Source organism: Eptatretus burgeri, chromosome 17 (assembly GCF_056783735.1).
Source record: "Eptatretus burgeri isolate ZD-2024b chromosome 17, Ebu_testis_v1, whole genome shotgun sequence".
NCBI classification, from domain to species: domain Eukaryota; kingdom Metazoa; phylum Chordata; class Myxini; order Myxiniformes; family Myxinidae; genus Eptatretus; species Eptatretus burgeri.
In genome coordinates this window covers 55,037,052-55,061,159 of record NC_140977.1, presented here as the reverse complement: position 1 = coordinate 55,061,159, position 24,108 = coordinate 55,037,052, and the positions used below count along the sequence as shown (strand labels likewise).

At 47.7% G+C, this 24,108-nt stretch overlaps 2 protein-coding genes across 9 annotated transcripts in view; one reads left to right on the top strand and one right to left on the bottom strand.

Moving 5' to 3' along the window:
• The window catches only part of MAD1L1 (mitotic arrest deficient 1 like 1), a 31,184-nt gene extending 13,394 nt beyond the window's left edge, over window positions 1-17,790 (top strand). For 2 of the 7 annotated variants that reach the window (XM_085861376.1, XM_085861377.1), the window contains exons 3-17: window positions 1,458-1,598; window positions 2,305-2,487; window positions 2,673-2,797; window positions 2,893-2,974; window positions 4,774-4,904; window positions 5,009-5,123; window positions 7,868-7,929; window positions 8,036-8,122; window positions 11,984-12,128; window positions 12,734-12,874; window positions 13,990-14,046; window positions 14,142-14,248; window positions 14,339-14,432; window positions 14,675-14,873; window positions 16,571-17,790. In XM_085861376.1, the coding sequence (XP_085717502.1) occupies window positions 1,458-1,598; window positions 2,305-2,487; window positions 2,673-2,797; window positions 2,893-2,974; window positions 4,774-4,904; window positions 5,009-5,123; window positions 7,868-7,929; window positions 8,036-8,122; window positions 11,984-12,128; window positions 12,734-12,874; window positions 13,990-14,046; window positions 14,142-14,248; window positions 14,339-14,432; window positions 14,675-14,873; window positions 16,571-17,049 (2,148 nt within the window). In that variant the 3' untranslated portion in view covers window positions 17,050-17,790. The remainder of the gene's footprint in view (window positions 1-1,457; window positions 1,599-2,304; window positions 2,488-2,672; window positions 2,798-2,892; window positions 2,975-4,773; window positions 4,905-5,008; window positions 5,124-7,867; window positions 7,930-8,035; window positions 8,123-11,983; window positions 12,129-12,733; window positions 12,875-13,989; window positions 14,047-14,141; window positions 14,249-14,338; window positions 14,433-14,674; window positions 14,874-16,570) is intronic. The other 5 variants (XM_085861379.1, XM_085861381.1, XM_085861378.1 and 2 more) reach the window with 5 other exon arrangements.
• Window positions 16,463-24,108, bottom strand: part of INTS1 (integrator complex subunit 1) — a 48,043-nt gene continuing 40,397 nt past the window's right edge. For both annotated transcript variants that reach the window (XM_085861374.1, XM_085861375.1), the window contains exons 37-46: window positions 21,976-22,105; window positions 21,726-21,859; window positions 21,444-21,627; window positions 19,662-19,789; window positions 19,196-19,314; window positions 18,962-19,072; window positions 18,763-18,833; window positions 17,698-17,789; window positions 17,439-17,548; window positions 16,463-17,241 (exon numbers count right to left, since the gene is read on the bottom strand). In XM_085861374.1, coding sequence (XP_085717500.1) covers window positions 17,126-17,241; window positions 17,439-17,548; window positions 17,698-17,789; window positions 18,763-18,833; window positions 18,962-19,072; window positions 19,196-19,314; window positions 19,662-19,789; window positions 21,444-21,627; window positions 21,726-21,859; window positions 21,976-22,105 — 1,195 coding nt within the window. In that variant the 3' untranslated portion in view covers window positions 16,463-17,125. The remainder of the gene's footprint in view (window positions 17,242-17,438; window positions 17,549-17,697; window positions 17,790-18,762; window positions 18,834-18,961; window positions 19,073-19,195; window positions 19,315-19,661; window positions 19,790-21,443; window positions 21,628-21,725; window positions 21,860-21,975; window positions 22,106-24,108) is intronic.

Below are 24,108 nucleotides of genomic sequence, written 5' to 3'. Positions count from 1 at the left end.
CATCAAACTCACTCATCTATCCATCCAACTCACTCATCCACCCAACCTCCTCCATCAAACTCACTCATTCTGCAAACCTCCTCCATTAAACTCTCATCCAACCAACCTCATCCATCAAACTCACTCATTCTGCAAACCTCCTCCATTAAACTCTCATCCAACCAACCTCACTCAAACTCATTCATCCAACCAACCTCACTCATCAAATTTACTCATCCATCCAACCTCACTCATCCAACCAACCTCACTCATCCAACCAACCTCACTCATCAAATTCACTCATCCATCAAACTCGCTGTTCCATCAAACTCACTCATCCAACCAACCTCACTCATCCAACCAACCTCACTCATCCAACCAACCTCACTCATCCAACCAACCTCACTCATCCAACCAACCTCACTCATCCAACCAACCTCACTCATCCAACCAACCTCACTCATCAAACTCACTCATGTGAGTATATTAAAAGTGTTTGATATCAAATTTGTGACTTTTGTCTTTATTTTATCGGGCCAGTAGAAATTCTGCTGGGTCAGTAACTTTTTCTAGTCACCGGCCCTGCTGGCCGGTGGATAAAAATGTTAATTTGCACCCCTGTGGGAGAAGGATTTAAGATTTGGGGGTTGGAGGGAGGGGTTAAGGACTTGGGGAATGGAGGGAGGGTTGAGGACTTGGGGAATGGAGGGAGGGGTTGAGGACTTGGGGAATGGAGGGAGGGGTTGAGGATTTGGGGTATGGAGGGAGGGGTTGAGGACTTGGGGAATGGAGGGAGGGGTTGAGGACTTGGGGAATGGAGGGAGGGGTTGAGGACTTGGGGAATGGAGGGAGAGGTTGAGGACTTGGGGAATGGAGGGAGGGGTTGAGGACTTGGGGAATGGAGGGAGGGGTTGAGGACTTGGGGAATGGAGGGAGAGGGTTGAGGACTTGGGGAATGGAGGGAGGGGTTGAGGACTTGGGGAATGGAGGGAGGGGTTGAGGACTTGGGGAATGGAGGGAGGGGTTGAGGACTTGGGGAATGGAGGGAGGGGTTGAGGACTTGGGTTTGGGCGGAAGGGATTGAAAACTTGGGATCTGGAGGGAGGAACGGTTGACTTGGCGAGTGCTAGCTAACTTGGGGTTGGGGAGGGGATCTGAGGACCTGAGGAGGGGTAGGTGGGTTGATTTGATCAACATTCTTTGCATAATATTGTTCAAGTTATATCATTCATGATGCGTAATATCCACGGATACCTACCGGAAAGATCATTGTAGTTTAAAACAGTCAGTTTTTCTGTCTCCGAAGAACAGACATGTTGGGTGGATGGGTGAGGGGGGAGGTGGGGAGGGGAGGAGGGTTGTAATGCATGTTTGATTTGGTGCTTCACAATTCCTGCCCTGAAAGTATAATGATGGAGCCTTTCGTGTTTTGACACATGGGATACAATTTGAGAGAATTTTGTGGCATTGCCTCACAGGTAGAAGAGAAGGCTGACATGATCCGTGCGCGCGCTCATGTCGTCAAGCTCGAGAGCGAGAAGCAGAGGTTGCAAGAGTCGAACAAGAGAGCGCGCATCGAGTTTGAGCATTCGCTGCAAAGCAGTGCCAGCAAACACGAGGTGAGCAAATCGAGGAGAGAAATCAAAAACCAGCTTCAGTATTCTCTTTAATACAGAGCTCAAGGTTCGTGGAAGAGCTGGACGATAAATGGCGGAAGTTTGACAAACCAAAAGCAGGCTCGAGGGAAAATGGCAGAGAAGGGATACGTACACACACCTTGGAACGGAGACAAATCGGCACGAAGACGGAGAGGGCGTGTTAGCAAGAATGGACGAGCTTAAGAGAAGCAACACGAGTTGACGATGGGCTTAGCGACTGAAGGAACGGACAAAACTTTGATAAGGTGGGGTCTGAAAGACGATTCCACAGCTAAATCAAAAAGGGGCACAAAGGAGAGATTTCAAAAAAAAAAATTATTGCTTCGGCTTGAGTTTTACTCATTCAAAGGTAAAAATCAGAAATGTGTTTATCAGTTTTTAAGGTGCGTCTGTGTTTGGTGATCGAAACCCTTGAAAGGAGTCCAGGTGGAGATCCAATCAATCAATCAAATACAAATTGCTGAAGTTTCAACTTTAGGCTGAAAACTATTTCCAGGAAACAAAGTTGACGTGTCAGGTGTTGTAGAACGAGCATCATTTGAAACAAACTTGAAATGTTCGCGTAACGCATGAGGAACGATCCTTATTGTTTGATTGTCGATTACCTTTTGTTGTTTGCCTCTTTTTGCGCCGTCGTCCTCACCTTTGTGCATTGTGTTTGCATTAGCGAGAGCAGGAGCAACAGCAGGAACGGCTTGCGCGGCTGCAGTCCTTGAGAGACGAGGAGCTCTTGGGTACCAAGGACCGGCTTGCGACTGCAGAGGGAGCCATCTGCTCACAAAACAACCAGCTGATGGCCGAGAGACAACAGGGACAAGAACGGGAGGCGGCGCTGGCTAAGGCACAACAGGTGGGTTAGTGAGGAAGAGAATCGCACGCGAGGTTTCCTGATCACTTGGAGATCATTTCTGAAGGACTTCCCAAAATGAAAATGATGAATCGACTTCAGAAAGATTGTCAAGAACCTCAGGAGATTTGGTTACAAACCAGCTCCGAAATTCATTCTTGTGGACCTGTTTAAATCTTGTGGTGCAGACATTGGAGGAATTGCATTTGAAGATGGAAGATCAGGATCTGAAGTCTATGGAACTGCAGCATCGGGTCGGACTTCTCTCGGCTGAACGGGACGAGTCCGTGGGCCTGCTGGAAGTACAGAAAACGTATGGCTCTAAACACCTGCCCTCGCGCAACAGTTTGTGCTGCCTTGCTCTTCTCCACACAGTGAAGCGATAACGTTTTCCCTCGTGTTGAGCAGGTTGACGCAAAATGTGAAAAATCGGGTTGAAGAGTTGGAGGTCTTCGAAACAAAGTGTGTTGAGCAGGAAGTCAGAATAAAAGTGAGTTTGGAGAGCTTTGTTATTTTTTTTTTTTTTTCAAAAGGTGATGCACCGTTTCAGAACGGCGATGACACTGCCATCCGTGACGAGGTCGGAGTCTCAGTTGTGATCACGGAGAGAAACGGAAGTGTGTTCAACCTTGACGTGTTTGCAGAAACTTGATGTACAAGTTTCATTGCACGTGTAAAACAACACTATCGTTCCAGTTCAGCATTGAACACCAATGATGTCCTAACACAGAATAATTTGGAGGGACAGGAGCGGCAGGATGGCAAAGAGGTACACACACTCGCCTCTAAGAATCTCAACTCAGCTATAAACTGTTATCCTGGCGTTTCATACGCAGGGTGGATCTTACAATGTGTGTGCCGTCCCTCGGATGGACGTTAAACGGGAGTCCGGTCTGCTTGCATTAGTTGGTGGACCTTAAATATTCCACAGTGTCCTGTGTCGGAGTGGCGACCCGTCCAGGATTGTACCGAATAGCCAAGGAAACTGCTTAAGCAGCACCAACGCTTTGCACAGCACCAACGTTCCCAATGGATGGATGGTCCTTCATGAAGAATAGGCAAGTATTTGCCAGCATTTGAACAAATTACTAATTACAGTCCGAACTAGCAGGGGGAATCACTTCAGCAGTGTGGCCGCGTCCCCAGCCAGTGATGCATGTAGCCCAGCAGCCTTGTGCTGCACATGATATCGAGACAGAGACAGCCGAGGGACATTCTTCATGAACACGATGGGAGACAGACTCCTTTCAACTCAAAAGGCACTACACTCTTCAAGAAGTGTTGTTTTTGATCCAATGGTTAAAATAGAATAAACTCTTGCCGTCTGCTGGGGTTACGTTCCTCTAAACTTCCGCTAACGGTGAAATCGCGAACAGCGAACAGTTTATAACATGCGAGTCAATGAGATACGTTCCAGCCTCCCCAAATAAGTCCAAAAATCATCACCTTTATCACCCCCTGCTTCTCGTTTCAAGTTATAAATAAAATTGTGAGGGCCTTCTGTGGAGTGCGAGGGGCACCAGTGGGCATGTTTTTTTTTTTTTTTAATGTTCATCTTCCAACCATAAATTGAATAGTTTTTCCATTTTTATTCAAAGTATGGATCTCTGCGACCTTAGAGGCAATGTTTCCACCAGAACTGACACTAACCCTAATTTTATCGTTACATTGACGAATAACGAATAGTGGACTCGTTGACGTTGTCGTCTTTCGCCAATACACCAACACGTGCACCACTCTCAAGTGGATCTAATATTTTCACTTTTTCCGCTAACGTCTTCACTTGCTTCACTTTTTTTTATTCTGCTCTTCAGCAGATGCACCACTTAATGGACGTTTTGGACCCATGATTAAAGAAACAGGATACAAAGTTTTATCACAATAAAATACCGCACCTCAGCGACCGCCAAGCAGCCAGAAGACAATGATGTGGATGCCGGAACACGTAGAATGTAAATTTTCAAATTGTTATATTTTCCGGAGATACGATACAATTACAATTTAACAAGTAATGTTAAATGAAGGAAAATATTGTTATCCAAGCATTGAAAGTGTTAAAGAAAGACTATATTAAAAAGTTTTGAAAAACTAAGGAGTTTGAGGTGGGAGGAGTTGATTTTTTTTTTCCACGGATACGTGGAAGTATCGGCGTGGATGGAGAGAAAGGGTGTCTAAAAGGTAAGCGCAGATATTCGAAATCTCGGAAGGCGAGGGTTGACTGTACTTCTTATTTGGAGGTTGTTGGAGAAGATAACAGGGAACGTTGCTAATAGCAGTACTTCCTGCTAGAAACTGGAAGCGGAGTTGGCATCGTGCCAGCAGGAACGTGTGGTGGCCTTGAGCACACAGCGTGAGCTTGCCCAGAAGAGGGACATTGAGAAGGAGGTGCAATCTCTACGTGAGGAAAACAAGTTTTTGAGGTACAGGTTGCAAATCAAAATAAATAAGTTAATGTTTTGCTTGTATGAAGCATCCCGCCATTTCGTTCAGCTGATGGCGACGTGCTCCTGTCATCCGCCCACAGGGAGACTCGTGAGAACACATTGCTGCTGCAGGAAGAGTTGCGTTCGCTTCGTGCCAGGAACGAGAGGTTCGATCGGCTTCAGGAGGAAAACATACGGCTGGAGTTTGCAAACAAGGTTGGTGTTCCTTCAGACAGACGTAGAATATTGTTACAGAAATGCATTGGGGGTAAATGAGGAATATAGTGTTACGGATCTGGAAACCATTTGCATTCAACATACAGATGTCCCAAGAGTCAGTTATGTCGTTAAGTATGTGTGTAGTCAGATCCCCTTCCTTTTGTCTAGTGGGAGAATCAGACGTGCGTTGCGATTTCTTTTAGTTTGGTTATTACAACTAACAAGCCATCGAACAACCATCCCATCTGCATGACCCTCGGCCCATCACGCGCCACCGCCAACCAGCTGCCTTCTCGCACCCTGACGTGCCAAGGCAAGATCTCACGGTTCCGGTTTCTCGGCTCCCACAAACGTAACTCTTTCACGACGACCTTTGCAGCATTGATACTGTTGCTCGTCAAATATGAACCCGCGTGGAAGAGCGGCTGGAGTTTCCCGGCAGGGGCCGTTGCAGCGTTGATACTGTTACTCGTCAAGTATGAACCTGCGTGGAAGAGTGGCTGGAGTTTCCCGGCAGGGGCCGAGGCCGAGGCCCCGCCCCGGAAGGTGGGCCGTAGGACCTTGTCCAATCAAAGGCGGACAGCGAGGTGTGTTTCACCAAGGGCCCCTCCCTGTTGAGGGAAGTCGATAAATCCCCGTGCACTCTCTGAGAGCAGAGTTTGGTGGGTTTTTGCTGTCACGAAAGGATTTTTGCTGTTACGAAGGGGTGGTAACAGTGGTTGTTATGAGGGTTGACTAGAAGGTCGTCGAGGCGGCAAACGTGTCTCTGCTGGCCCTCTCTCTACAAGGAAGGAAAGAGCGACCCTGACCCCCCTCCGTGGACCCCGGCCATTCACCACCAAAGCTCCGCCATGAACCTCGAGTCCCACACGTGCGACTGGGGACCAAACCAGCGACCATTGTCAGGTTCCACATCACAGAGCACCCCCTTCCTCCGATGGTCAGGTACCCAGCCAGACTCTGACCCCCAGCTCATCTCTTTCCTCGGCTGCGAGGGTCCAATAAAGAACTCTGGATTTCTTTTTATTTGTGTGTGGGCCCGTCTGGTAAGTAGAACTGAATAAGTGTTTTTGGACTGAATAAGAACTTGTTAGGAATGTCCCCAGTTCGTTTCCGTCCTCTCTTGTATTGGTCCAGCATGGTTTGGATCTGAGTTTAGGCAGGGTTTTATCCCCGGTAATCGGTCCATTGTAGCCGGGACGTCCTAGGCAGGCCCGCTCGACTGCGTTCGAGCCGGAAAGGTGGGTGGCAAAGTGGTAGTCGGTAGGTGAAACTTTATCGCTGCCGGTAGAGTGAATCTGGTTCAGCTAGGTGTTCCGAGGGCGTGGATCCCCGGTAGCTGAGATCACGTGGTTATTTAGGTACATTGGATCTCGACAAAATAACCCTACGCCACGCGGTTGAGATATTGGCGTTCCACGGTCGGTGGAGCGACCGCCGACAATTCCGGGGAGTCTGGTGGAGACGACGTAGCTTTCCCCACCGAATGGTTGTTCTCGCCACCGGACCCCCGTCACACAACAATATCATTATAATTATTTCACACAACATGTCAGAAAGTTTCATGTAATTAATGTAAATAAAGAGATGGTGCCAAATGAGGTGTTTGGAAAGCTTTTGTCCTCCACTGCCCGAGTGTTTAGGTTAAAGCCCCGTCCTTTCCCTCCAATAAACTGCGCTGCCTCCGCCACGTGGAGAACGGTGCGCCGCGCGGAGAACGGTGCGCCGCGCGGAGAACGGTGCGCCGCGCGGAGAACGGTGCGCCGCGCGGAGAACGGTGCGCCGCGCGGAGAACGGTGCGCCGCGCGGAGAACGGTGCGCCGCGCGGAGAACGGTGCGCCGCGCGGAGAACGGTGCGCCACATGGAGAACAGTGCGCCGCGCCTATGCCGCGTGGAGAACGGTGCGCCGCGCCTATGCCGCGTGGAGAACGGTGCGCCGCGCCTACGCCGCGTGGAGAACGGTGCGCCGCACCTACGCCGCGTGGAGAACGTTGCGCCTCGCCTCCACCACGTAGAGAACGGTGCGCCGCTCCGCCCCTCCGCCGCGTAGAGAACGGTGCACCGCGCCGCGCCTCCGCCGCGTGGAGAACGGTGCGCCGCGCCTCCGCCGAGTGGAGAACGATGCGCCGCTCCGCCGCGTGGAGAACGGTGCGCCGCTCCGCCCCTCCGCTGCGTGGAGAACGGTGCGCCCCTCCGCCGCGTGGAGAACGGTGCGCCGCTCCGCCCTCCGTTGCGTGGAGAACGGTGCGCCGCTCCGCCCTCCGTTGCGTGGAGAACGGTGCGCCCTCCGCCACGTGGAGAACGGTGCGTCGCTCCGCCCCTCCGCCGCGTGGAGAACGGTGCGCCGCTCCACCCCTCCGCCACGTGGAGAACGGTGCGCCACTCCGCCCTCCGTTGCGTGGAGAACGGTACGCCCTCCGCCCCTCCGCCGCGTGGAGAACGGTGCGCCGCTCCGCCCTCCGTTGCGTGGAGAACGGTACGCCCTCCGCCCTCCGCCGCATGGAGAACGGTACGTCGCTCCGCCCTCTGCCGTGTGAACAGTGCATGGTAGAGAACGATGTTTTGAGTCACAGCCGTTCAATTGTGTAAAAGACAGAGGAGATAAGTGGCTGCTTCAGGTTTTCTGCTATGATGGCACAAATGGGAAGTCATTGATTGCATTGCCAGTGCCGCTTTGAGTCGCATCACCTCCAACCCTGTGGATTAAACCTTTTCTTTGCATTATTATGTTCCTTCACAGGAATTGCAAACAAAGCTTCAGGCCTGGGAGGACTTGGAAAAGAAAACTGGCCTGTGTACCAAGTAAGTTTTTCAACTCCTCAGGAGCCATTTTCAACTTTTAGTCATATTCTTGGCCTGGGGCAATTAACCTTCAGATAATGATGAATTCCTGATCCTCTATCTGCAGGACTCCTAACTCGCTGTTGAAGGAACTGCAGAAGATGCGGCAACGGGAAAGCGTGCTTGTGCAGGAAAACGGCGATTTCACTGCCAGGTGTAACGAGCGATTCCGACGTCATCGTTTTTTTTGTTTGTTTTTGTCTCCAAAGTCGAGGCTTGTGGAAGAACCAGAAGATTGAATGGATCGGGACACAACAGAACAAAAGGAACAGCAGAAAGTCGGGGCGGGGGAGCAAGGCCAACTTTAAAGTGTGTGCCCAAGAAATATCGTGGCTGATAGTGAGACCCAGGAGTTTAAATGACTGAACTTCTTCCAGAAAATTGTCAAGAAAATAGCAAGGTGGTTTCACCCCCTTGCTATTTTCTTTTCGGGAAGAGAGAGTGAGAATTTGAGATTTGTCAGGATTGAAAGACATATTCCAAGTGTTTGACCAGATTGTGATTCTTTCCAGGTCGACAGAGAGGGAAGAGGCTGCTGCCTGCCTATCTGAAGGATGAGTGATGTTATCGCAGAGGGTGGAGTCATCAGAAAATCGATAAAGAGGATTTTCAGGGAATCGAAGAGATCACTGATGAAGATTAGGAATAGGACTGGACCAGAACAGGAGCACTCCAGCCTTGACAGGGAGAGGAGTTTAAAGGATGTTTGGAGTTGGCTTTTGATGTCACAGGCAGAGAATTTGGAGAGGAAGGCAGGATGTCGGCTGTATCGAAATCACGAGATATGTCCAGAAAGACGGCCCTGATCTCGTGTCTAATATTGAGGGCCTCCATCCATTGTTGGGTGAATAGAAAGAAGTAGGATGTCCATGGTGCAGTGACCAGGTCTGAATCCAAATTAATGATCTGACTTGAGGTTATTGGAGAAAAGGAAGGATTTCATATAGACCAAGATGATGGATTCCATGACCTTGCTGATGATTGCAAGTGAGCTGAAAGGTCTGCAGTTCAGGGGATCAGTTTTTGCAGATGGGAGATGACCGAGCGCAAATGATCGGGTGGAAAACGTCAGAGAGAGGATGTGAAAAAGCAGCAGCACAGGTTATTTGGACTCGAGCTTTTGCCATCCAATCCAGTTGCCAAATCAGAGTCAAGGTTCGACAGAAACTTTTCCACCTTCTCAGGTGCGAAAGGCACAGAGTCCAGGAGCAGCTCGGTATGGCAGGGAAGGAGGGGCACGGAGCAAGGGGTTGGGGACAATATTTTGAAGCAAACACAGAATTGGGGAATTCGGCCTTCTCACGAGTGGAGTCTGCTGTGGTGTCATTTGAAGTGAGGTTATGGATGGAAGGGGAGCACACACCAGAAACAAACTTGACAAGCCACCACCAGGTTTTAGAGGAGGGAGACAAGTTTGAAAGTTCAATCTTGAGGTTGGAGAGATGTTTTCTGGCTCTCCTGAGAGTGGACCCACTTGTTGCAGGCTTTGTAGAATGATCTGAGATTGCCTTCGATTGGGTTTGATTTCTGGGAAGAGAAGGCAAGTTGTTTCAGAGCAACTTCCTCACCAAGGGTTCACTGCGTTATGCCGTTTAAAAGTAAAAATGCAGTGAAATGTCAAGTTTGAATCAAATTTGCTTTTTAAAAAGTTGTTTCACCTCGAGCCGTTATAACCCCTCCAACCTACTCTTACAGCCTGGTGTTGGCTTAGCGGTTAGGGTGGTGGCTCGGGTTCTGAATTTGAGCCCCGTTGACCACTGAATTAACACCAGGGAGTTGACTCGGCCTTTCATCCTTCCGAGGTTGGCGAAATGAGCACCAGTATACTGGTAATCGGGGCACTGTTAGGGGTGTTTAACATCAGCGGCATAGCCGCGCCCCTAACCAATGATGCAACCAGCATCCAAAAAGGTTGCACACGATGGGACCTACTCTTGGATAAACCTTCCTCTTTTGGACTTGTGAACAATAAGTTTTTGTGTCTGCTCCCTGTAAGCCATCTGGTTTTAAAAGCCATAGCTTGTATTTTCTTTTCTCTCGATTATTTACCTCCATCACCGAAGGTGGATGGAAGTTGCGTTTTCACCCTTGTCTGTCTGTGAGCAAGATATCTCAAAAAAGGAATGGACAGATTCGGACAAAACTTTGGGGTCAGGTTAGGTGTGTGACGAGGACAAATTGATTAGATTTTGGTGAAGATTTGGATCTGCATCCAATAATTTTTTAAGTGATTCTTCACCATTGAGAGATCGGGCCAAAAATGATATAATGCACGATATCTCAAAGTTGTGGACAGATTCGGACGAAACTTGGTGGATGTATGTTCGGTGACGAGAACAATGCAGATTCGATTTTGGTTCAGGTCTGGATCCGAATCTGGCCTACGAGTGGGATCCAAAATGCAAACTGTTCAGCCTGGCAGCGGTATACGCTCTATCGAGTGCCATTCTAGTTACCTCCGCCACCAAAGGTGGATGGAGGTTATGTTTTCACCCCTGTCTGTCTTTTTGTGAACACGATATCTCATAGTTATGGATGTATTCAGACAAAAGTTTGGTGGAGAGCATGGGTATGTAACAAGGATGAAATGTTTCGATTTTAGTGAAGATCCGGCTTGAGGATTTTTAAAAGTGATTTTTCACCATTGAGAGATAAGGGCCAAAAACGACATGTAGCAGGATTTCTGAAAAAGTTGTGGATGGATTCGGACAAAACTTTGTGGGCAGGTTGGGTATCTAACAAGGAAGAATCGATTCGATTTTGGTGAGATCCGGCTCCGGATTCTGATCCGCCAAGAACAGTGATTCCTCACCATTGATTGATCGGGCTAAAACGATATATAGCACGTTATCTGAAATGTTCGGATTCCGACAAAACTTGGACGAGTTGGTTAGGTGATGAGAACCAGCCAATTAAATTTTAGTTAAGGTCTGAATCCATATCCAGCCTATCGGTGGGATACAAAACATAAACTAATCAGCCTGCTGGAGGTATGCACTCTTCGTGGCCGTTCTCGGGCACTCGGTAGAGCGCATACCATCCATCCATCCGTTGGGACCATACTCTGTGCAGAGCGTCGGTGCTGCCTAAGCAGTCTCCTCTGCTATTGGGCACAATCCTGGAAGGGTCACCACTCAGACACAGGATACCAGCAAGCTGGCACTCATTTTGCCGACCTCCGAAGGATGACGGGCAGAGTCAACCCCACCTGGTATGAATTCAACAGCCGAGTGGGATTTGAACTCAGGACCCTCAGATCCCAAGCCTACCACCCTAACCATTAAGCCAACACCAGGCATAGAGCGCAGCGCATACCTCCGCCAAGAACAGTTTAGAAGGGTGCGTTCTACCCAAACCTTCGACCATCGCTGTTAGTGAGTGGACTTTGAACCTTGCGGGATTACCGAGGGTCAACATGGCAGGCTTGGTGATTTATTTAATGGATGTCTGCAATTGGAAAGACGATGCCACCATTACCAACATTCAGGCAGACTTCTCAGAGGGATACAGCCTACCTGGTTTGTTTGCTTCTTCACACCTATGAAAAGGTCATATCTGAGGCTTGTAAATGCACAGGTTAAGTTTAAAATGATCATATTTCCTATTAATCATGTTTGGGAGAAAGGGGGAGCGGGGTTGTAGTTGTATGGGCTGTTTGGGCCGTTATAATGTTTTTTTTGTTTGGTTCCTGGGCCACAGGAGAAATGACACTGGATTTTTGCATCTATTGGTAAAAGGAGAAACGTCCGTCCGAGTGTGTATATATATGTTATGCCCACTGCCGCTGCTCGCTTGTACTAGCAGGAAATGAGAGGAACCCGCCAACTCTCTTCCACAGATATTTCTCGTATTTCCCATATTTCCGTGAGTCGTGTTTTCATTCAGGAACAGAACAATTATCGTTAACCATTCTGAAATGGCCACTCTTTCGCTTAAATGCTCAAAATAATGTTTATATTCGGAATGTTTTATTGCTCTTGTAAATGTGTTGCAAAGTTTGCGTGGTTGAGTGCAGGGCACGGTCATTGGAGCGGAGTTGCCACGAGGCCGAGGTGGCCAGGATGCAGGTCGATCGCAGGCTGCAGGACGAGCAAGCACAGCGACAGCATTTCGAGCAGCTCTCCCGGCAACTGCAAAAACGCACATTGCTCTTAAAGAAGGTACTCCGGCTTCGCCTCTTCTTCTTCCTCCCACCGCTGTAGTTCAGGCCGACAGCTGACCCAGAACCATAACAAATCCACCAGTTGGCTTTCACTGCTTTGTACACTCGCTTGTGGCAACAGGGCAGACGTTCCGTCACTTTGCACGACTATTTCTGCTGCTAAGAGCACCCTCATTGGTTAGCTCGAGTGACATCGTTTGTTGTTTAAATTTGTGTTGTGGGCCATGATGGTCATTTCTGCCATCATGATTTTTATTTATTTCTTTCACAGTGCCCCATAGAACAATCTGCACGAGACTCAGTTTAAGAGTATATAATTAACACCCACAGTGCTCGACAAGGAAGGGGGAAGAGGGGTTCGGCTCTTCTTTACCCCACTTGGGTACTAGTGTAACTATTCCGTTTCTAGCTCACCTGGACTCTAGTCAGGTGAGCTTACGCGATCGAGCAGTGTCCAAGGTGAGTGAGTCAGTCCATAAACACTTCAGTCGTTATTGCTTGAACCAAACACACGATTTTGATGAAGGCCTCGCTTAGCATTCGTACACTGCATTCGAAAAGAGCCACTCGTGTACACTGCGATGAGTCATCTTGTTTGTACAGGAGCGAGATGGCATGCGTGACATCCTGGAGTCGTATGACGCTGACTTTACCCTGGCTGGCTGCTCTCCGCAGCTGATACGACGCACCAATGAGGCCGAAGCGTCTGCGCAAAGGCTGCGAGTACACGTCCAGGAGATAGAGGTTCACGACCCATGACTTGCAGCAGTCACATACGCTCATCGTCCCATAACGCTGTCTTCATCATCCAATCCGCCGACATTTTCCTGTACTTTGTGTAACCACAACGTTTTTGCAACTTGCTTTGCTCTTCAATTTTTCCTTGTTCTCGACATAAAATGTGGGATCTTCTTGATTTTTAATCGGGTAACTTTATCTCCCATTGAACTAATGTGCATAGTCCTGTTTCACAATGACTGGTGCGATTAAAGCTTTGCCCCTCTTCCGGATGAAGCGTTACACTGCAGGTTGTCTGCCAAACGCACATCTTCAGTTCGTCATTAGACTGGCGGGCATGCTCATGCGACACCGCGCATGCCGTCATTCGATCCCAAGGGAGACAGACATCCATCATGATGGGGCGACAGTGCTGCGCCAGGGTTTATCGATCATTTGGAAAAATGATCGCGCAATCCAATTCTTGAACACTAAAGTCGAACACGACTGATTGCCAAACTAAAACGCGACGTTTGGGCGCATAAAAATGTCTTCATCACGTGATTTGCTCCAAACGGAATCGTTGTTCGCCCTCGATTGTGGCAGAGCTGGAGTCGCCGCATTGTTTCCTCTGCCGCCGAAGGTGGACGGAGGTTTTGTTTTTACCCATTTGTTCGTCTGTGAGCAGGATAACTCAAAAAGTTATGGACGGATTCGGTCGGACCAAACTTGGACAGGTTGGGTGTGTGAGAAGGACGAATCCATTCGATTCTAGAGAATATCCAGATACGAGAATTTTAAGTGCCTCTTCACCATTGAGAGGTGGGGCCAAAAACGAGACATTGCACGATATTTCAAAAAGTTGGCGACGAGTTGTGACAAAGTGAGGTGGATGAGTTGGTTCGGTGACGAGAACAAGCAGACTTGATTTTGCTTCAGGTTCGGATTCAGATCTGGCCTATCAGTGGGATACAAAACGTAAACTGTTCAGCCTGGCAGAGGTATGCACTCCACTAAGTGACGTTCCCGTTTCATTACTGTAGTTCACAGTGTGCTTTTGCCAAATCTTTTATAGCTGTGTCACCCATATGCTGTTGTTTTAACTTCAACTGTTGAAAATAACTTTTCTTTCTGCTCCTTAGGGTCAGCTGTCGGAGGCATGGGAAGAAAGTAACAGGTTTCGTCAGAAGGTGTACTCGGTACGTGCGGGCTACTTGCGTGCCTTTGTCTGATAAAATGATGGCTTATCAAAGTTTCTTCTCATGTGATGGTGGACTCATCCGAGTTTCTACAGCTCAGCGTGCTGCCATTCCAGCTGGAAACAGAACTGGCAGAAGTTAAGAACCAGTGGGTGACCAGTGAGGGAGATAAGTTCTGCAAGGAGGAGGGAGAGAAGCTGAGGTAAGCATGAACGGTGACCTTTGGTTCCAAGAAGAGTTGGTAGGCTGAGCACTTTATATTCTCTCACAACTACCTTCTTATTCCCTTTAGAAAGAAAGTGGAGGAGCTGGAGATGGAGCGCCAAAAGCTGGAGGAGGAGAAGCAGGTCCTAAAAGAGCAAGTCGAGGATTTGAAGTTATTGCAGGTTTGCAGGACTTGGAATGCTCGCAGTGGAGGTTGGGCACCACACCCATTTGCAGCCCTGGGGAAAGATGGTTTGGGACAAGTTCAGATATGTTTTCCAATGCACGATAGAGCTGCGGACAGTTTTGCAATGACAGTCAGAGGTGGATGTTTGTTGGAAAACTGGACAATTTTTGTGGGTAAGGAGGAAGCCCTTTTGCTGGCCCTCGAAGTCTGATCGTTCAACCAATTTCCTTTCTGCAGGGAGCTTGCAATTCCAACAAAGAGCGTATATTTCATCTTCTGGAGAACCCGGCAAGCGCTGCCCTTCAACAGAACCGTGTGCGTGCCACGGAGCTGCAAACCGAGTGCGACAACCTTCGGGAATGCATCCGGGCCTTCGAGGCTGGGAATTGCACATCTGGGACTTTGAGTGATCTCCCTCCACCCCGTGAGGTGTCTGGTGAGGTTCATTGTAGAGGTTGAGGTGCGTGCGTGCGTGTGTGTGTGTGTGTGTTTTTATATCCCCCAAATTTGGTGAGGTCATGAGGCACAGACCTCGTCCTATAATAGCAGATGTGACGAGCGTAGTCCTGTTTGTTTGTGTTTGTGACGACCTGTTTGTGACGAGCGTAGTCTCCCACATGAACGCAGTGTCTCGAGCCCGCTGACTGATCACCAGGTTGAAGGTAGGGTTGCAGTCAGGCAGGATAAATTCACCCAAAAACGACTCTTCTGACCGTGAATGTGGCATGACGCTCACGTCGCAGTCAGGGTCGGGGCAGGGTCATTTTTAGAGCCACTTTTTTTCCCCGAAAGTCCAGGCCTCAACTTGTACTCAGAATCGACGTATCTCTGGTTTAAGACATAAATGAAAAAAAATTTGCAAAGCGTGATATTTTCTGGAATTAATTGTATGAATGTTAATTGAAAACACACCACAGAAATCATTGCCTGAAACATTTGCCGATCGGTTGAGCGATTAAACATTCATCCAATCGGTAATGAGCACGCGCTCACCAATTACGTTTGACCCATCCCTTTCAATCCTTATCACACGAACCTATCCTTACTACGTCACCCTCATGCAACTCATACACGGCAGCTTATAAGTTGGAAGTTCAGTTCGTTGAGGAAAATGGTGGGAATATGGCTGCACACATGAAATACGGTGTCAGCGAGAAATGTGTTCAAGACTGGAATCGTGTCACGTGCTCCGATCCGGAGCCGATTAATCAATGGGTTGTTTTAAACACTGTAACTCAATGTGACAACTCTAACATGTTGATGAACTATTTACATTCCGAATTGATCCGAAACGTCGTCCCACAAAGTAATTTGAATAATATGCACAAAACAATTCATTAACATTTATGACCCTCGAAGTACTGTCGGCAGAGATGTGGTTGTGACCGTCAGGAAATAATTAACACCTCTGTTCTGAATGACTGGAGGAGGAGACGAAGTGAAATCAACGACGACCGTTCATAAAACTACAGTCGTTGATTTCACTTCGTGTCTCCTCCACCAAACAGACTTAGCTATGAACAAAGGAAAGAAAAATGGGAAAATTATCCAATTCGACTTGAAGGCCAAAAAATAAGGTGTGTTCAATATTATCTATATATGACTAAAACTCTCATCTTGTATGTATGTTCCCGAAATACAGCCAAAAACGGTACACTATAGTGCAAAAATTTTAGGAGCACCTTGCTCACCATTCTCTTGCGGTGTGCAGTATCAAGTTTCGTTCAAATCGGGCAACGAAAAAATTATTTAAAAAATCAATTCCCGATTCAGTCAAGTTCTCTTCGGGAGAATTTGATCAATGCAAACAACCTCAGCGGTATATTTTGCTTGAGCTATCTTTTTTTTTTTTTTGAAATGATTTGTTTATCAACCATTGTCACAACAACAACCCAACGTTCATGGGTCGTCTAGTATTTGTGTTTGTGTGTGTGTGTATATATATATATATATATATATATATATATATATAATAATGCAATATAAAGTAGTCTCACAGGGAACTGATGAAAATGAACCAAATCGTACAAACAAAAGGTTTTTATTAACAAAGTTCTTATGGCAGAAAACTGCACGAGGAAGATGATGATCAAATGCAATGCGCTTGCTTTTCCCATCCACTGTGAACCGCAGAGTTGCAGAAACAGTTGGACAGCATGTTGTTGAGGAATCAGCGTCTGAAGGAGGTCTGCCAGAAGAAGATCCAAGAGTTCCGCACAATTTGTTACATTCTGTTCGGTTACATGGTGGACGTTCAGCTAGACGGCCAGTACAAACTGTCGTCTATGTACGCAGAGCAGAAGGCAGACTCCCTCGTGTTTAAAGTAGGTACGGGAGGCGGGGAACATGTGGACCGAGTCTGGTCGAGTAGGGGAGGTGGCACTCAAAGTACCTTCCCTGTGTTCGCAGCAAACAACCGCGCAGGAAAGTGGAGTGCAGCTGCTCGAGACGGAGTTTTCCAAGTCGGAGGCGGTCTTGCAGCTTATCGAGCTCCATCTTCACCACCAAAAGAGCTTCCCCGCGTTCCTCAGCGCACTCACACTGGACCTGTTCAGCCGACAGACCTGCATGTGATCCACACGGCTGCACAAGTATCTGCTCGGTCCCCGTGATAATTGAACTCCAAAAGTACTTCCCATTTTCACGACAAATCGCCTCAAATCTGGCTGAACGTCTGGGGCCTACTGCTCAAGCATACAACTGCAGGCGCAGTAGGTGCAGAGAATCTGCTACAATACCGACGATGTCCAACTGCTGCTGAGTGCCTGCAAGGAAGGCCTTCTGCAACAGCAAGCTCGCATGCTCTGCGGTGAGGAAAGATGACCCAGAGGCACACTTAGTCTCACCACAAACGCCAAAACTGCTCGAGAACTTGATACCCAGGAGAAACAAAGCTCTTTTAATGATTGTATCAAAATAGCCGTTTTATTAACGTATCAAAATTTTAAGAGGTTTAAAATGGGGAAGGTGGCCTGAAGGTTAAGAGTCGTGCATTGCTTACCCTGACACAGCACTGTGAACTCGGGGAGGTTGTGCAGAGCTGTCTGCACCACACCAAAGTCATTACTTTGCAGGCAGTAGACGTACGGGGCCAAGCAGTCCGTGGCTCGCCTGCACACGACAATTGCAATTGTTTTTTTTTTTTTTTTTTTAATGTCATTAAAATGAACTGCATGGGAGTCGTGTCTGCATTACGTAAATAACAACTCCGACATCGTGTCGAGAACCTCGCTTCCTGTGTGGGAGATGAACCAACATACCGTGGGTCATTACGGATGGCACGGAGGGTCAGGCCGTAAGCTAGTTCTCGACATGCGTCGTCACCATGACTCAGTAGGTCCTGGAGCTCTCCCTGAAATGATAACAGCTCGACGTTTACCTTTTCATTTAAAAGGCGACACCAAGATATTCATTCTCTCCAGTGATGTGATCCATTTCATTTTATTTATTGCAAAAATCGAAGATTGTTCAAGCGTATTGATCAGTCAATTTTGTTATTCTGTTTATCAAAGCCTGGTGTTGGCTTTAGTGGTTGTGGTGGCTGGCTTGCGATCCTAGGGTCCTGAGTTCGAGCCCCGTTGGTTGCTAAATTAACACCAGGTGCGGTCGACTTAACCTGTCATCCTTCCGAGGTCATCGAAATCATTACCAGTGTCACATGGGTCCCAGTGTGTGCCCCGGTTAGAATAGGTGTACCATATCCATGCGTGTCGTAAGAGGTAACTAAATGGTTGGCGTCAGGAAGGGCATTTGGCCAGAGAAACATTGCCTCAAAAAGGGATCCATGATCGTCGTGGGGCCCGCAAGGCTAACCCTGCTCCAGCAAGGAAAAATGTCCTTAAAATGCTTGTGTGCATTTGTCGATCGCTTACAGGTCACAATTTAAAACCGATCTTCATGAAACTTCACCAAGTTGTCGAGGGAGTCTCAACTGAGAAGCCGGTTGATTGTAAGATCAAATTTCGAAAATTATTTTTCATCCAATTGACTTGAAATTTGAACAGGATTTGCAAAGGGCATCACTGAATTTGGAAACCAACGATTTTTGAGGTCAAAGTTCAACTCAAGGGTCAAACTTTTGAAAATCATCAATTTCAATCTGAAAAACAATCAGTTTTCATCTGATTGAGATTGTCAATTTTAATCTTAATGAAATGGACCATTTGATGTATCCATGGCAACCGTTGGAGACGGGGGTGGATTTTGCAAGTATCGTGCTTTGCACGACGTCTTTTTCTTATTTGTTTGTTCTCTGCACCTCCCCCCCCCCCTAAGAAATAAATAAATGTACCACAATGGAACTATCAATCTGCCATTTTACACACCAAGAAAAATACAATGACGTCTTCTCTCCGCCTGGATATATCCTCGATTTCATTCAGCACTTCCAAGATGTCTACAAAAGAAGGCTCTGGTTAAAATCAGCGTAGGCTCCACCATTGCTGAAAAATACAAACAAAGACGGAAGAAAGGAGTATTAAAGGAAAGACAGAAGTAGAAAGAAGGGCCGATGAGAGGGCCAACCTTCGATGGTGCGGCTTTTCCGAAGCTGTTGCCGAAGTGGTTGCATCTCAACCTGGCTCAAACTACTGGGGGCAGTGATGCCGACCAGGGGTAAGAGAGTCGCTGGTTCCTCTACCGAAGTGAACAAAAAAGTCGTGTACAAGTCGAGAGATAAAGGTGCGTCACAGGTAATGCAGTCATATTCTCGTTGCAAACGTGGGATACGTATTTTAAAACCACATTGCTCGGGATCACCTTCCACAGGGACTACACCCGCTTGCACGTGGCTGTGTGTCCCCGATGGCGCCGGGAGCGCAAGCCCCGCCAGCAGCGATTTCAACAACGGAAGCTCAGGGTAAGCCGCGGAGATTTGGCTGCAAACACGTGCGGTGCAGGTTAAGCAGGGTGCTGCCGAGACGTTTGGAATACGAATGTCATCAAAATCCGTTTGAGCCACATTTCAAATTGAAACCGTGCTCATCGAGCGGGTGCACGGCGCTTGCACGGAGAACTCATGGCACACCATCGAGTTGTTTTGCATGCACTCATAGAGCTAACCATCGATCAAGTGAGTATAAACATGTATCCCTCAAAGCTTCATGCCAAATTTGGAAGAGTTGAGCGAACTATGGCCTCGGTCTCAGAGAGAACATTAAAAAAAGGCTCTTTGGCCTATCGCAGATGTGTCACATCCCCATCCGAGAACGCTTCTTATACTCACTGCAGAACTCCCGAGTGCTTTTGCAGGAAGGCCAGGGCCATGCCGGAGTCGTGCCCGATGTAGCCGTGCACAAATTGCACAAACCTGGTCAACAGGTCTGCCAGAGGGCGAGTGGCTCCTCGATTACCCTACGGGTGCACATTGGGCGCATGGTTTTAATGCAAACATTACACTGGAATGTCGCTTCGTGGAACGTGCCATTTTTTTAATGGATGGTACAATTGCTTTAACCCTCTCTCCATGTACTGCCCAGAAGTGGCAAGGCCTTAAGGTATTAATTTGCAGGGATGAAAATACCCAACCCACAAGTTTGGAAAAACTAGGTTGGGACTTGTAAGCACGATTCTTTCAGTCACGATTTGAATGTTTAATCTGTTGATAGGAGGGATATGGAGAGGGGGAGTGGGTGGATTGGAGTTTGAAATAACTTGAACCCAACAGTCATGGCTGCGACCAGGATGCGATCGTCTTGGTCTTCCTTCGATATCACAATAAAACGTCTGTTTGTTCTATTTTTTTACTTGTGTAATTGGCGGTCTTCCAATTCTCCAAATCAACGAGAGCGTTGTGATCGGAGATCGCTGATGGTTCCTGGTATGGCCAACTCGTAATATTAGCCAATTGGTAGCACATGAAATTCTGTCTCAAAATGAAAACAAACGTTTTTTATCATTATTATTATTATTTTTCCAAAAGCAGGAAACCACAGCCACCAACATGAAAAACACTTCATGCCTCCCACCAGGAACCATAATAATTAAAAAATTTGAAAATATAATTAAAACGAAAATATAATTAAAAATGCCTCCGCCCACATTATGACATCATCAGCATGCTTGCGCTTCGAGTGCTTCCTGCCGACAATGCACAGTACATCGTTCCTTTGGAGTGTGCGTGCCGATTCCCAACCGCCACCTTGCTCAGCAAACCTTACCACGTTCACCACAACTGGGAAAAATAACCTCGCACCAACCCACGCCAACTAGCGACTTTTTATTCACCCATTTCACGACGAGTGGCACTTGGCCGTCACCATGGATGCCATGTGGCGATCATCACTCGCTACCAATGCGGCATCGCCACCATCTTTGCGGATGCCAAGATTAGAGCACCCTGCTCTGTTACCGCCACAACTGCCCCATAGTCATCAAATCTGCACCGAAGCATCAAGGGACCTGGAGGGGATGTGGGTTGAGCTCCTTCAAGGCATAACGTGAGGAGCGAATGTGCGTCTCCATCGGCGGTGGCATTAAAATTAAATAATGGGCGGAAAACAATTGATAATAATTAAAAGAAATAATGAGGAAAAAAAAATCTTCAAAAGGTGGGACCCCACGGGCACGAAGCACTTAATGCCTCCCTCCGGGAACCACAATTACCGATCTGTAATGAACAAAATAACATTCGGCCTTTAACGCGAACTGTCTTATGGTACGATGTTCTGTGTACGATTCATAACCGAGCACCACAAAGCTGGAAATTCTCATGAGTCATCGTAAACGGGGCAACACCAGCCGTGTCTTCCAATGCAGAGAAACAACCCAACAAAAGCAAAGTGAATTCAAAGAAGTTTAAAAGCATTCTGGTGCACACGAACGCTGAGTGAAATGAGTGCTCTCTCATTTGCTGTTTGCTTACACACCCTCCCGTCCATGCATTATACCAACACCAATGTTGTCCCTTCAGCGTAAGCACCTCCATCTGTCAGGGTGCAAAGCTCTAATAAGACAGCATTGGGATGAACCCAGATTTACGTTGATTATCCGAGCACGTTGGACGTACCTTGATGAAGATGAGGAGGGAATGCAGCAGGTCTGCCAGTGCCGTCGAGTGTTCGCGAGCGAACACCGCCGGCTGCAGCAGGTGCAGAAGGCGCAGCAGATAAGAGAAATGGCCAAGCGGGCGATTCTCTGAAGTGCCTAAGTCCAGACGCCCCCGGACCATGGCGGAAACCATGGGGAGGTGCCTGGCACCAGGAAGGGTGGGGAAGTTATTTGCAATCATCCCCAGAAATCAACACTACCTCTTTAAACATCATTCTACTGGCATGTGCCAAGGTGGTACCGCAGCAGGAGAAAAGGATGTGTGACTGCCAGTTTGCGACAAATGAGTCCCGCATCCCCTTGTCGACTCTCCCAAGTCTTCGCGTCCGTGGCGTCCATCAGCATCGAGAACAACCTTTGCAGTGCACCATCCAACTGTGCACAGCACACAGCAGATCCTCAACTTGACAAACGGGATCCAGTGTCAAAGCCGTACGCAGTTATCAGTGTATGAACCACAATGTGAAAAAAAAAAGTCTCCACCGACTTACCTTGCATGTCTGGCCATGTGTCATGGGGGGGAGGTTGAGCAAAGCTGAGTCCGGCAGAGCGGCAGACGCAGCAACGGATGGCTCTCGGAGATAGATGTGCAGAAGCAACTGTAATCGAATGTTTGCGATCCTGGCAATGGATTCAGGAAAGAAAATTAGAGCCTTGGCTGGACATGTGGCCATTTTCATTAAAAAAAAAAAATCTACCATACCCATGTTTTTCACCCTCAAAATAAATGAATATGTTGATCATTTTATTTTCTGATCTGGATCTAAATACGTTTGTACTGAACAAAGTGACGGAGTTCCTCCCATGTCCGCTTAATTTCGCCGAACAGTCTTATTCTCATTTTCAGGAAGTTGAAGAGAGAGGAGAGGATACCAAGAAGTTTAAAAAAAAAAAATTCTTATTTTTTAATACTATAAAGAGGTTTTTTTATTTTAATTAGAAAAAGGAAGAAAAGGGATTCATAACTGGTATCGTACATATTTATTGTGGATCTGTGGCCCTGAAAAGGGCTGTTTGGGTTTGATGAAGCTTTTCAGCAAAACCCGAGGAAATCCTCGTCGAAGATGGCACGTAACTCCTTGTCCGAATCAGGGTAGAGCAAGTCCCCGTCACTGTCACTGTCACTGTCACTTGCAACCTCCTCCTCACAAATGTCGTCGTCCTCTGTGCCGTCCATGTTGTTGGAGATACAGCATTTCAGAAATGCTCGCTTGATGATGTCCGACAGTATCTCTTCCCACACCTTGACGATCCAGCCGCAGATCATCGGAAGGTCGACCTTTCTCATCCTCCTGATGAACGCCGGCAATCTCCCAGTCAACATAATGCTCAGCCAACGTAGCGACGTGAGTAATGGTGAAAGTTCAACCGAGATGCATGTGGCCAAATGCTCCTCGGAATCCGGGTCGAATACAAAGGCCTATGAAGTATGAAAGTTTGTCTGGTCGACAAAAGTAATCCGCAGGAAGCAAGTTAGGAACCGCTGACAGAAACTAGGGAAAACAAAGAACCAGGAAGAATGAAGAGAACCAAAGGAAGCCAAAACAAGCACTGGTACTTCTTAAAGCTTCACCGTCCCACGTGGTCCTCGCTCTCGTGAGAATCTTCTTCCTTTTAAATCCATTTCCTGCTCTCGTATGGAAAAGTACTCGGGGTCGATTGGTTGTTCCGAGTTGTAAAACATGCCCCGCTATCCAGCACTTTCTGGCATCGCGTCAGCGTGTAAGGAACACGCTTGTTGGGTTAATTCTGCCTGCACCAGATGTTCACGTGGAAAATGATGCTTGTAAAAAGAGAGTCACCACGACAAGTCCCTCGTCTATCCACCCCCCTTCTGCTGCGCACGAACAATGTCGACGGCTGGAAACTTGTCTTTGCGCAGGGTCTTCCTCTTTAGGCCATCAGCCGTAAGCTGCAGTTTCGTTCCACTCATCGAGTGGGGGGGGGGGGGGAGCGCGGGGTAGACAAAACCTTGATGATATGATAGTATATATTCAAATACATACGTATCCAAAAGTTCTCCACTCAAATAGCTGCAGTTAATGTGCATTTTCATCTTGAAAATCGATGCATTCCCTCTCTTTCCTCTCTCATTTGAATTTTCTCCACTCGGATCACGTGTGGGCCACGTGACGCCTCGACAGCCAATAGATCGGCTGACATCGTATGCAGATTACGTCAGACTGTCATGTGACCAGCTAAGTTGTCCAAGATGGCAGCTTCTTGCAGGGAGGAAATCACCGGCAGCTGATCGTCGATTTATCGGTAATTTTTGATAAATATGGCCAGTGAGGACGCTCCCCAGTGTATTATTCACCAGGACAATGTAGCGAACGAAGAAATCAAACGTTTTACGCCTGTAAGGTGGGATAAATGGAGAGAAAGTGTCAACAAACGGCTCGTCTCAGACGGTCACGAACGACGTTTCGCCGAGAGTGCACGAGTGTGTATCGAGTGGGAAGAAATCCCTCGTCATCTGGGCTATCACGACACTTGCTGCCGTCGCTTCATCGATGCATAAAGAATACGTGGGGCTGAGAAACGTTGTTCACAAACCATGCATGATGACTCTGCGATTGTTGATGATTGCATGGATGAACCACCGCCAAAAAAACTGCGCTCTG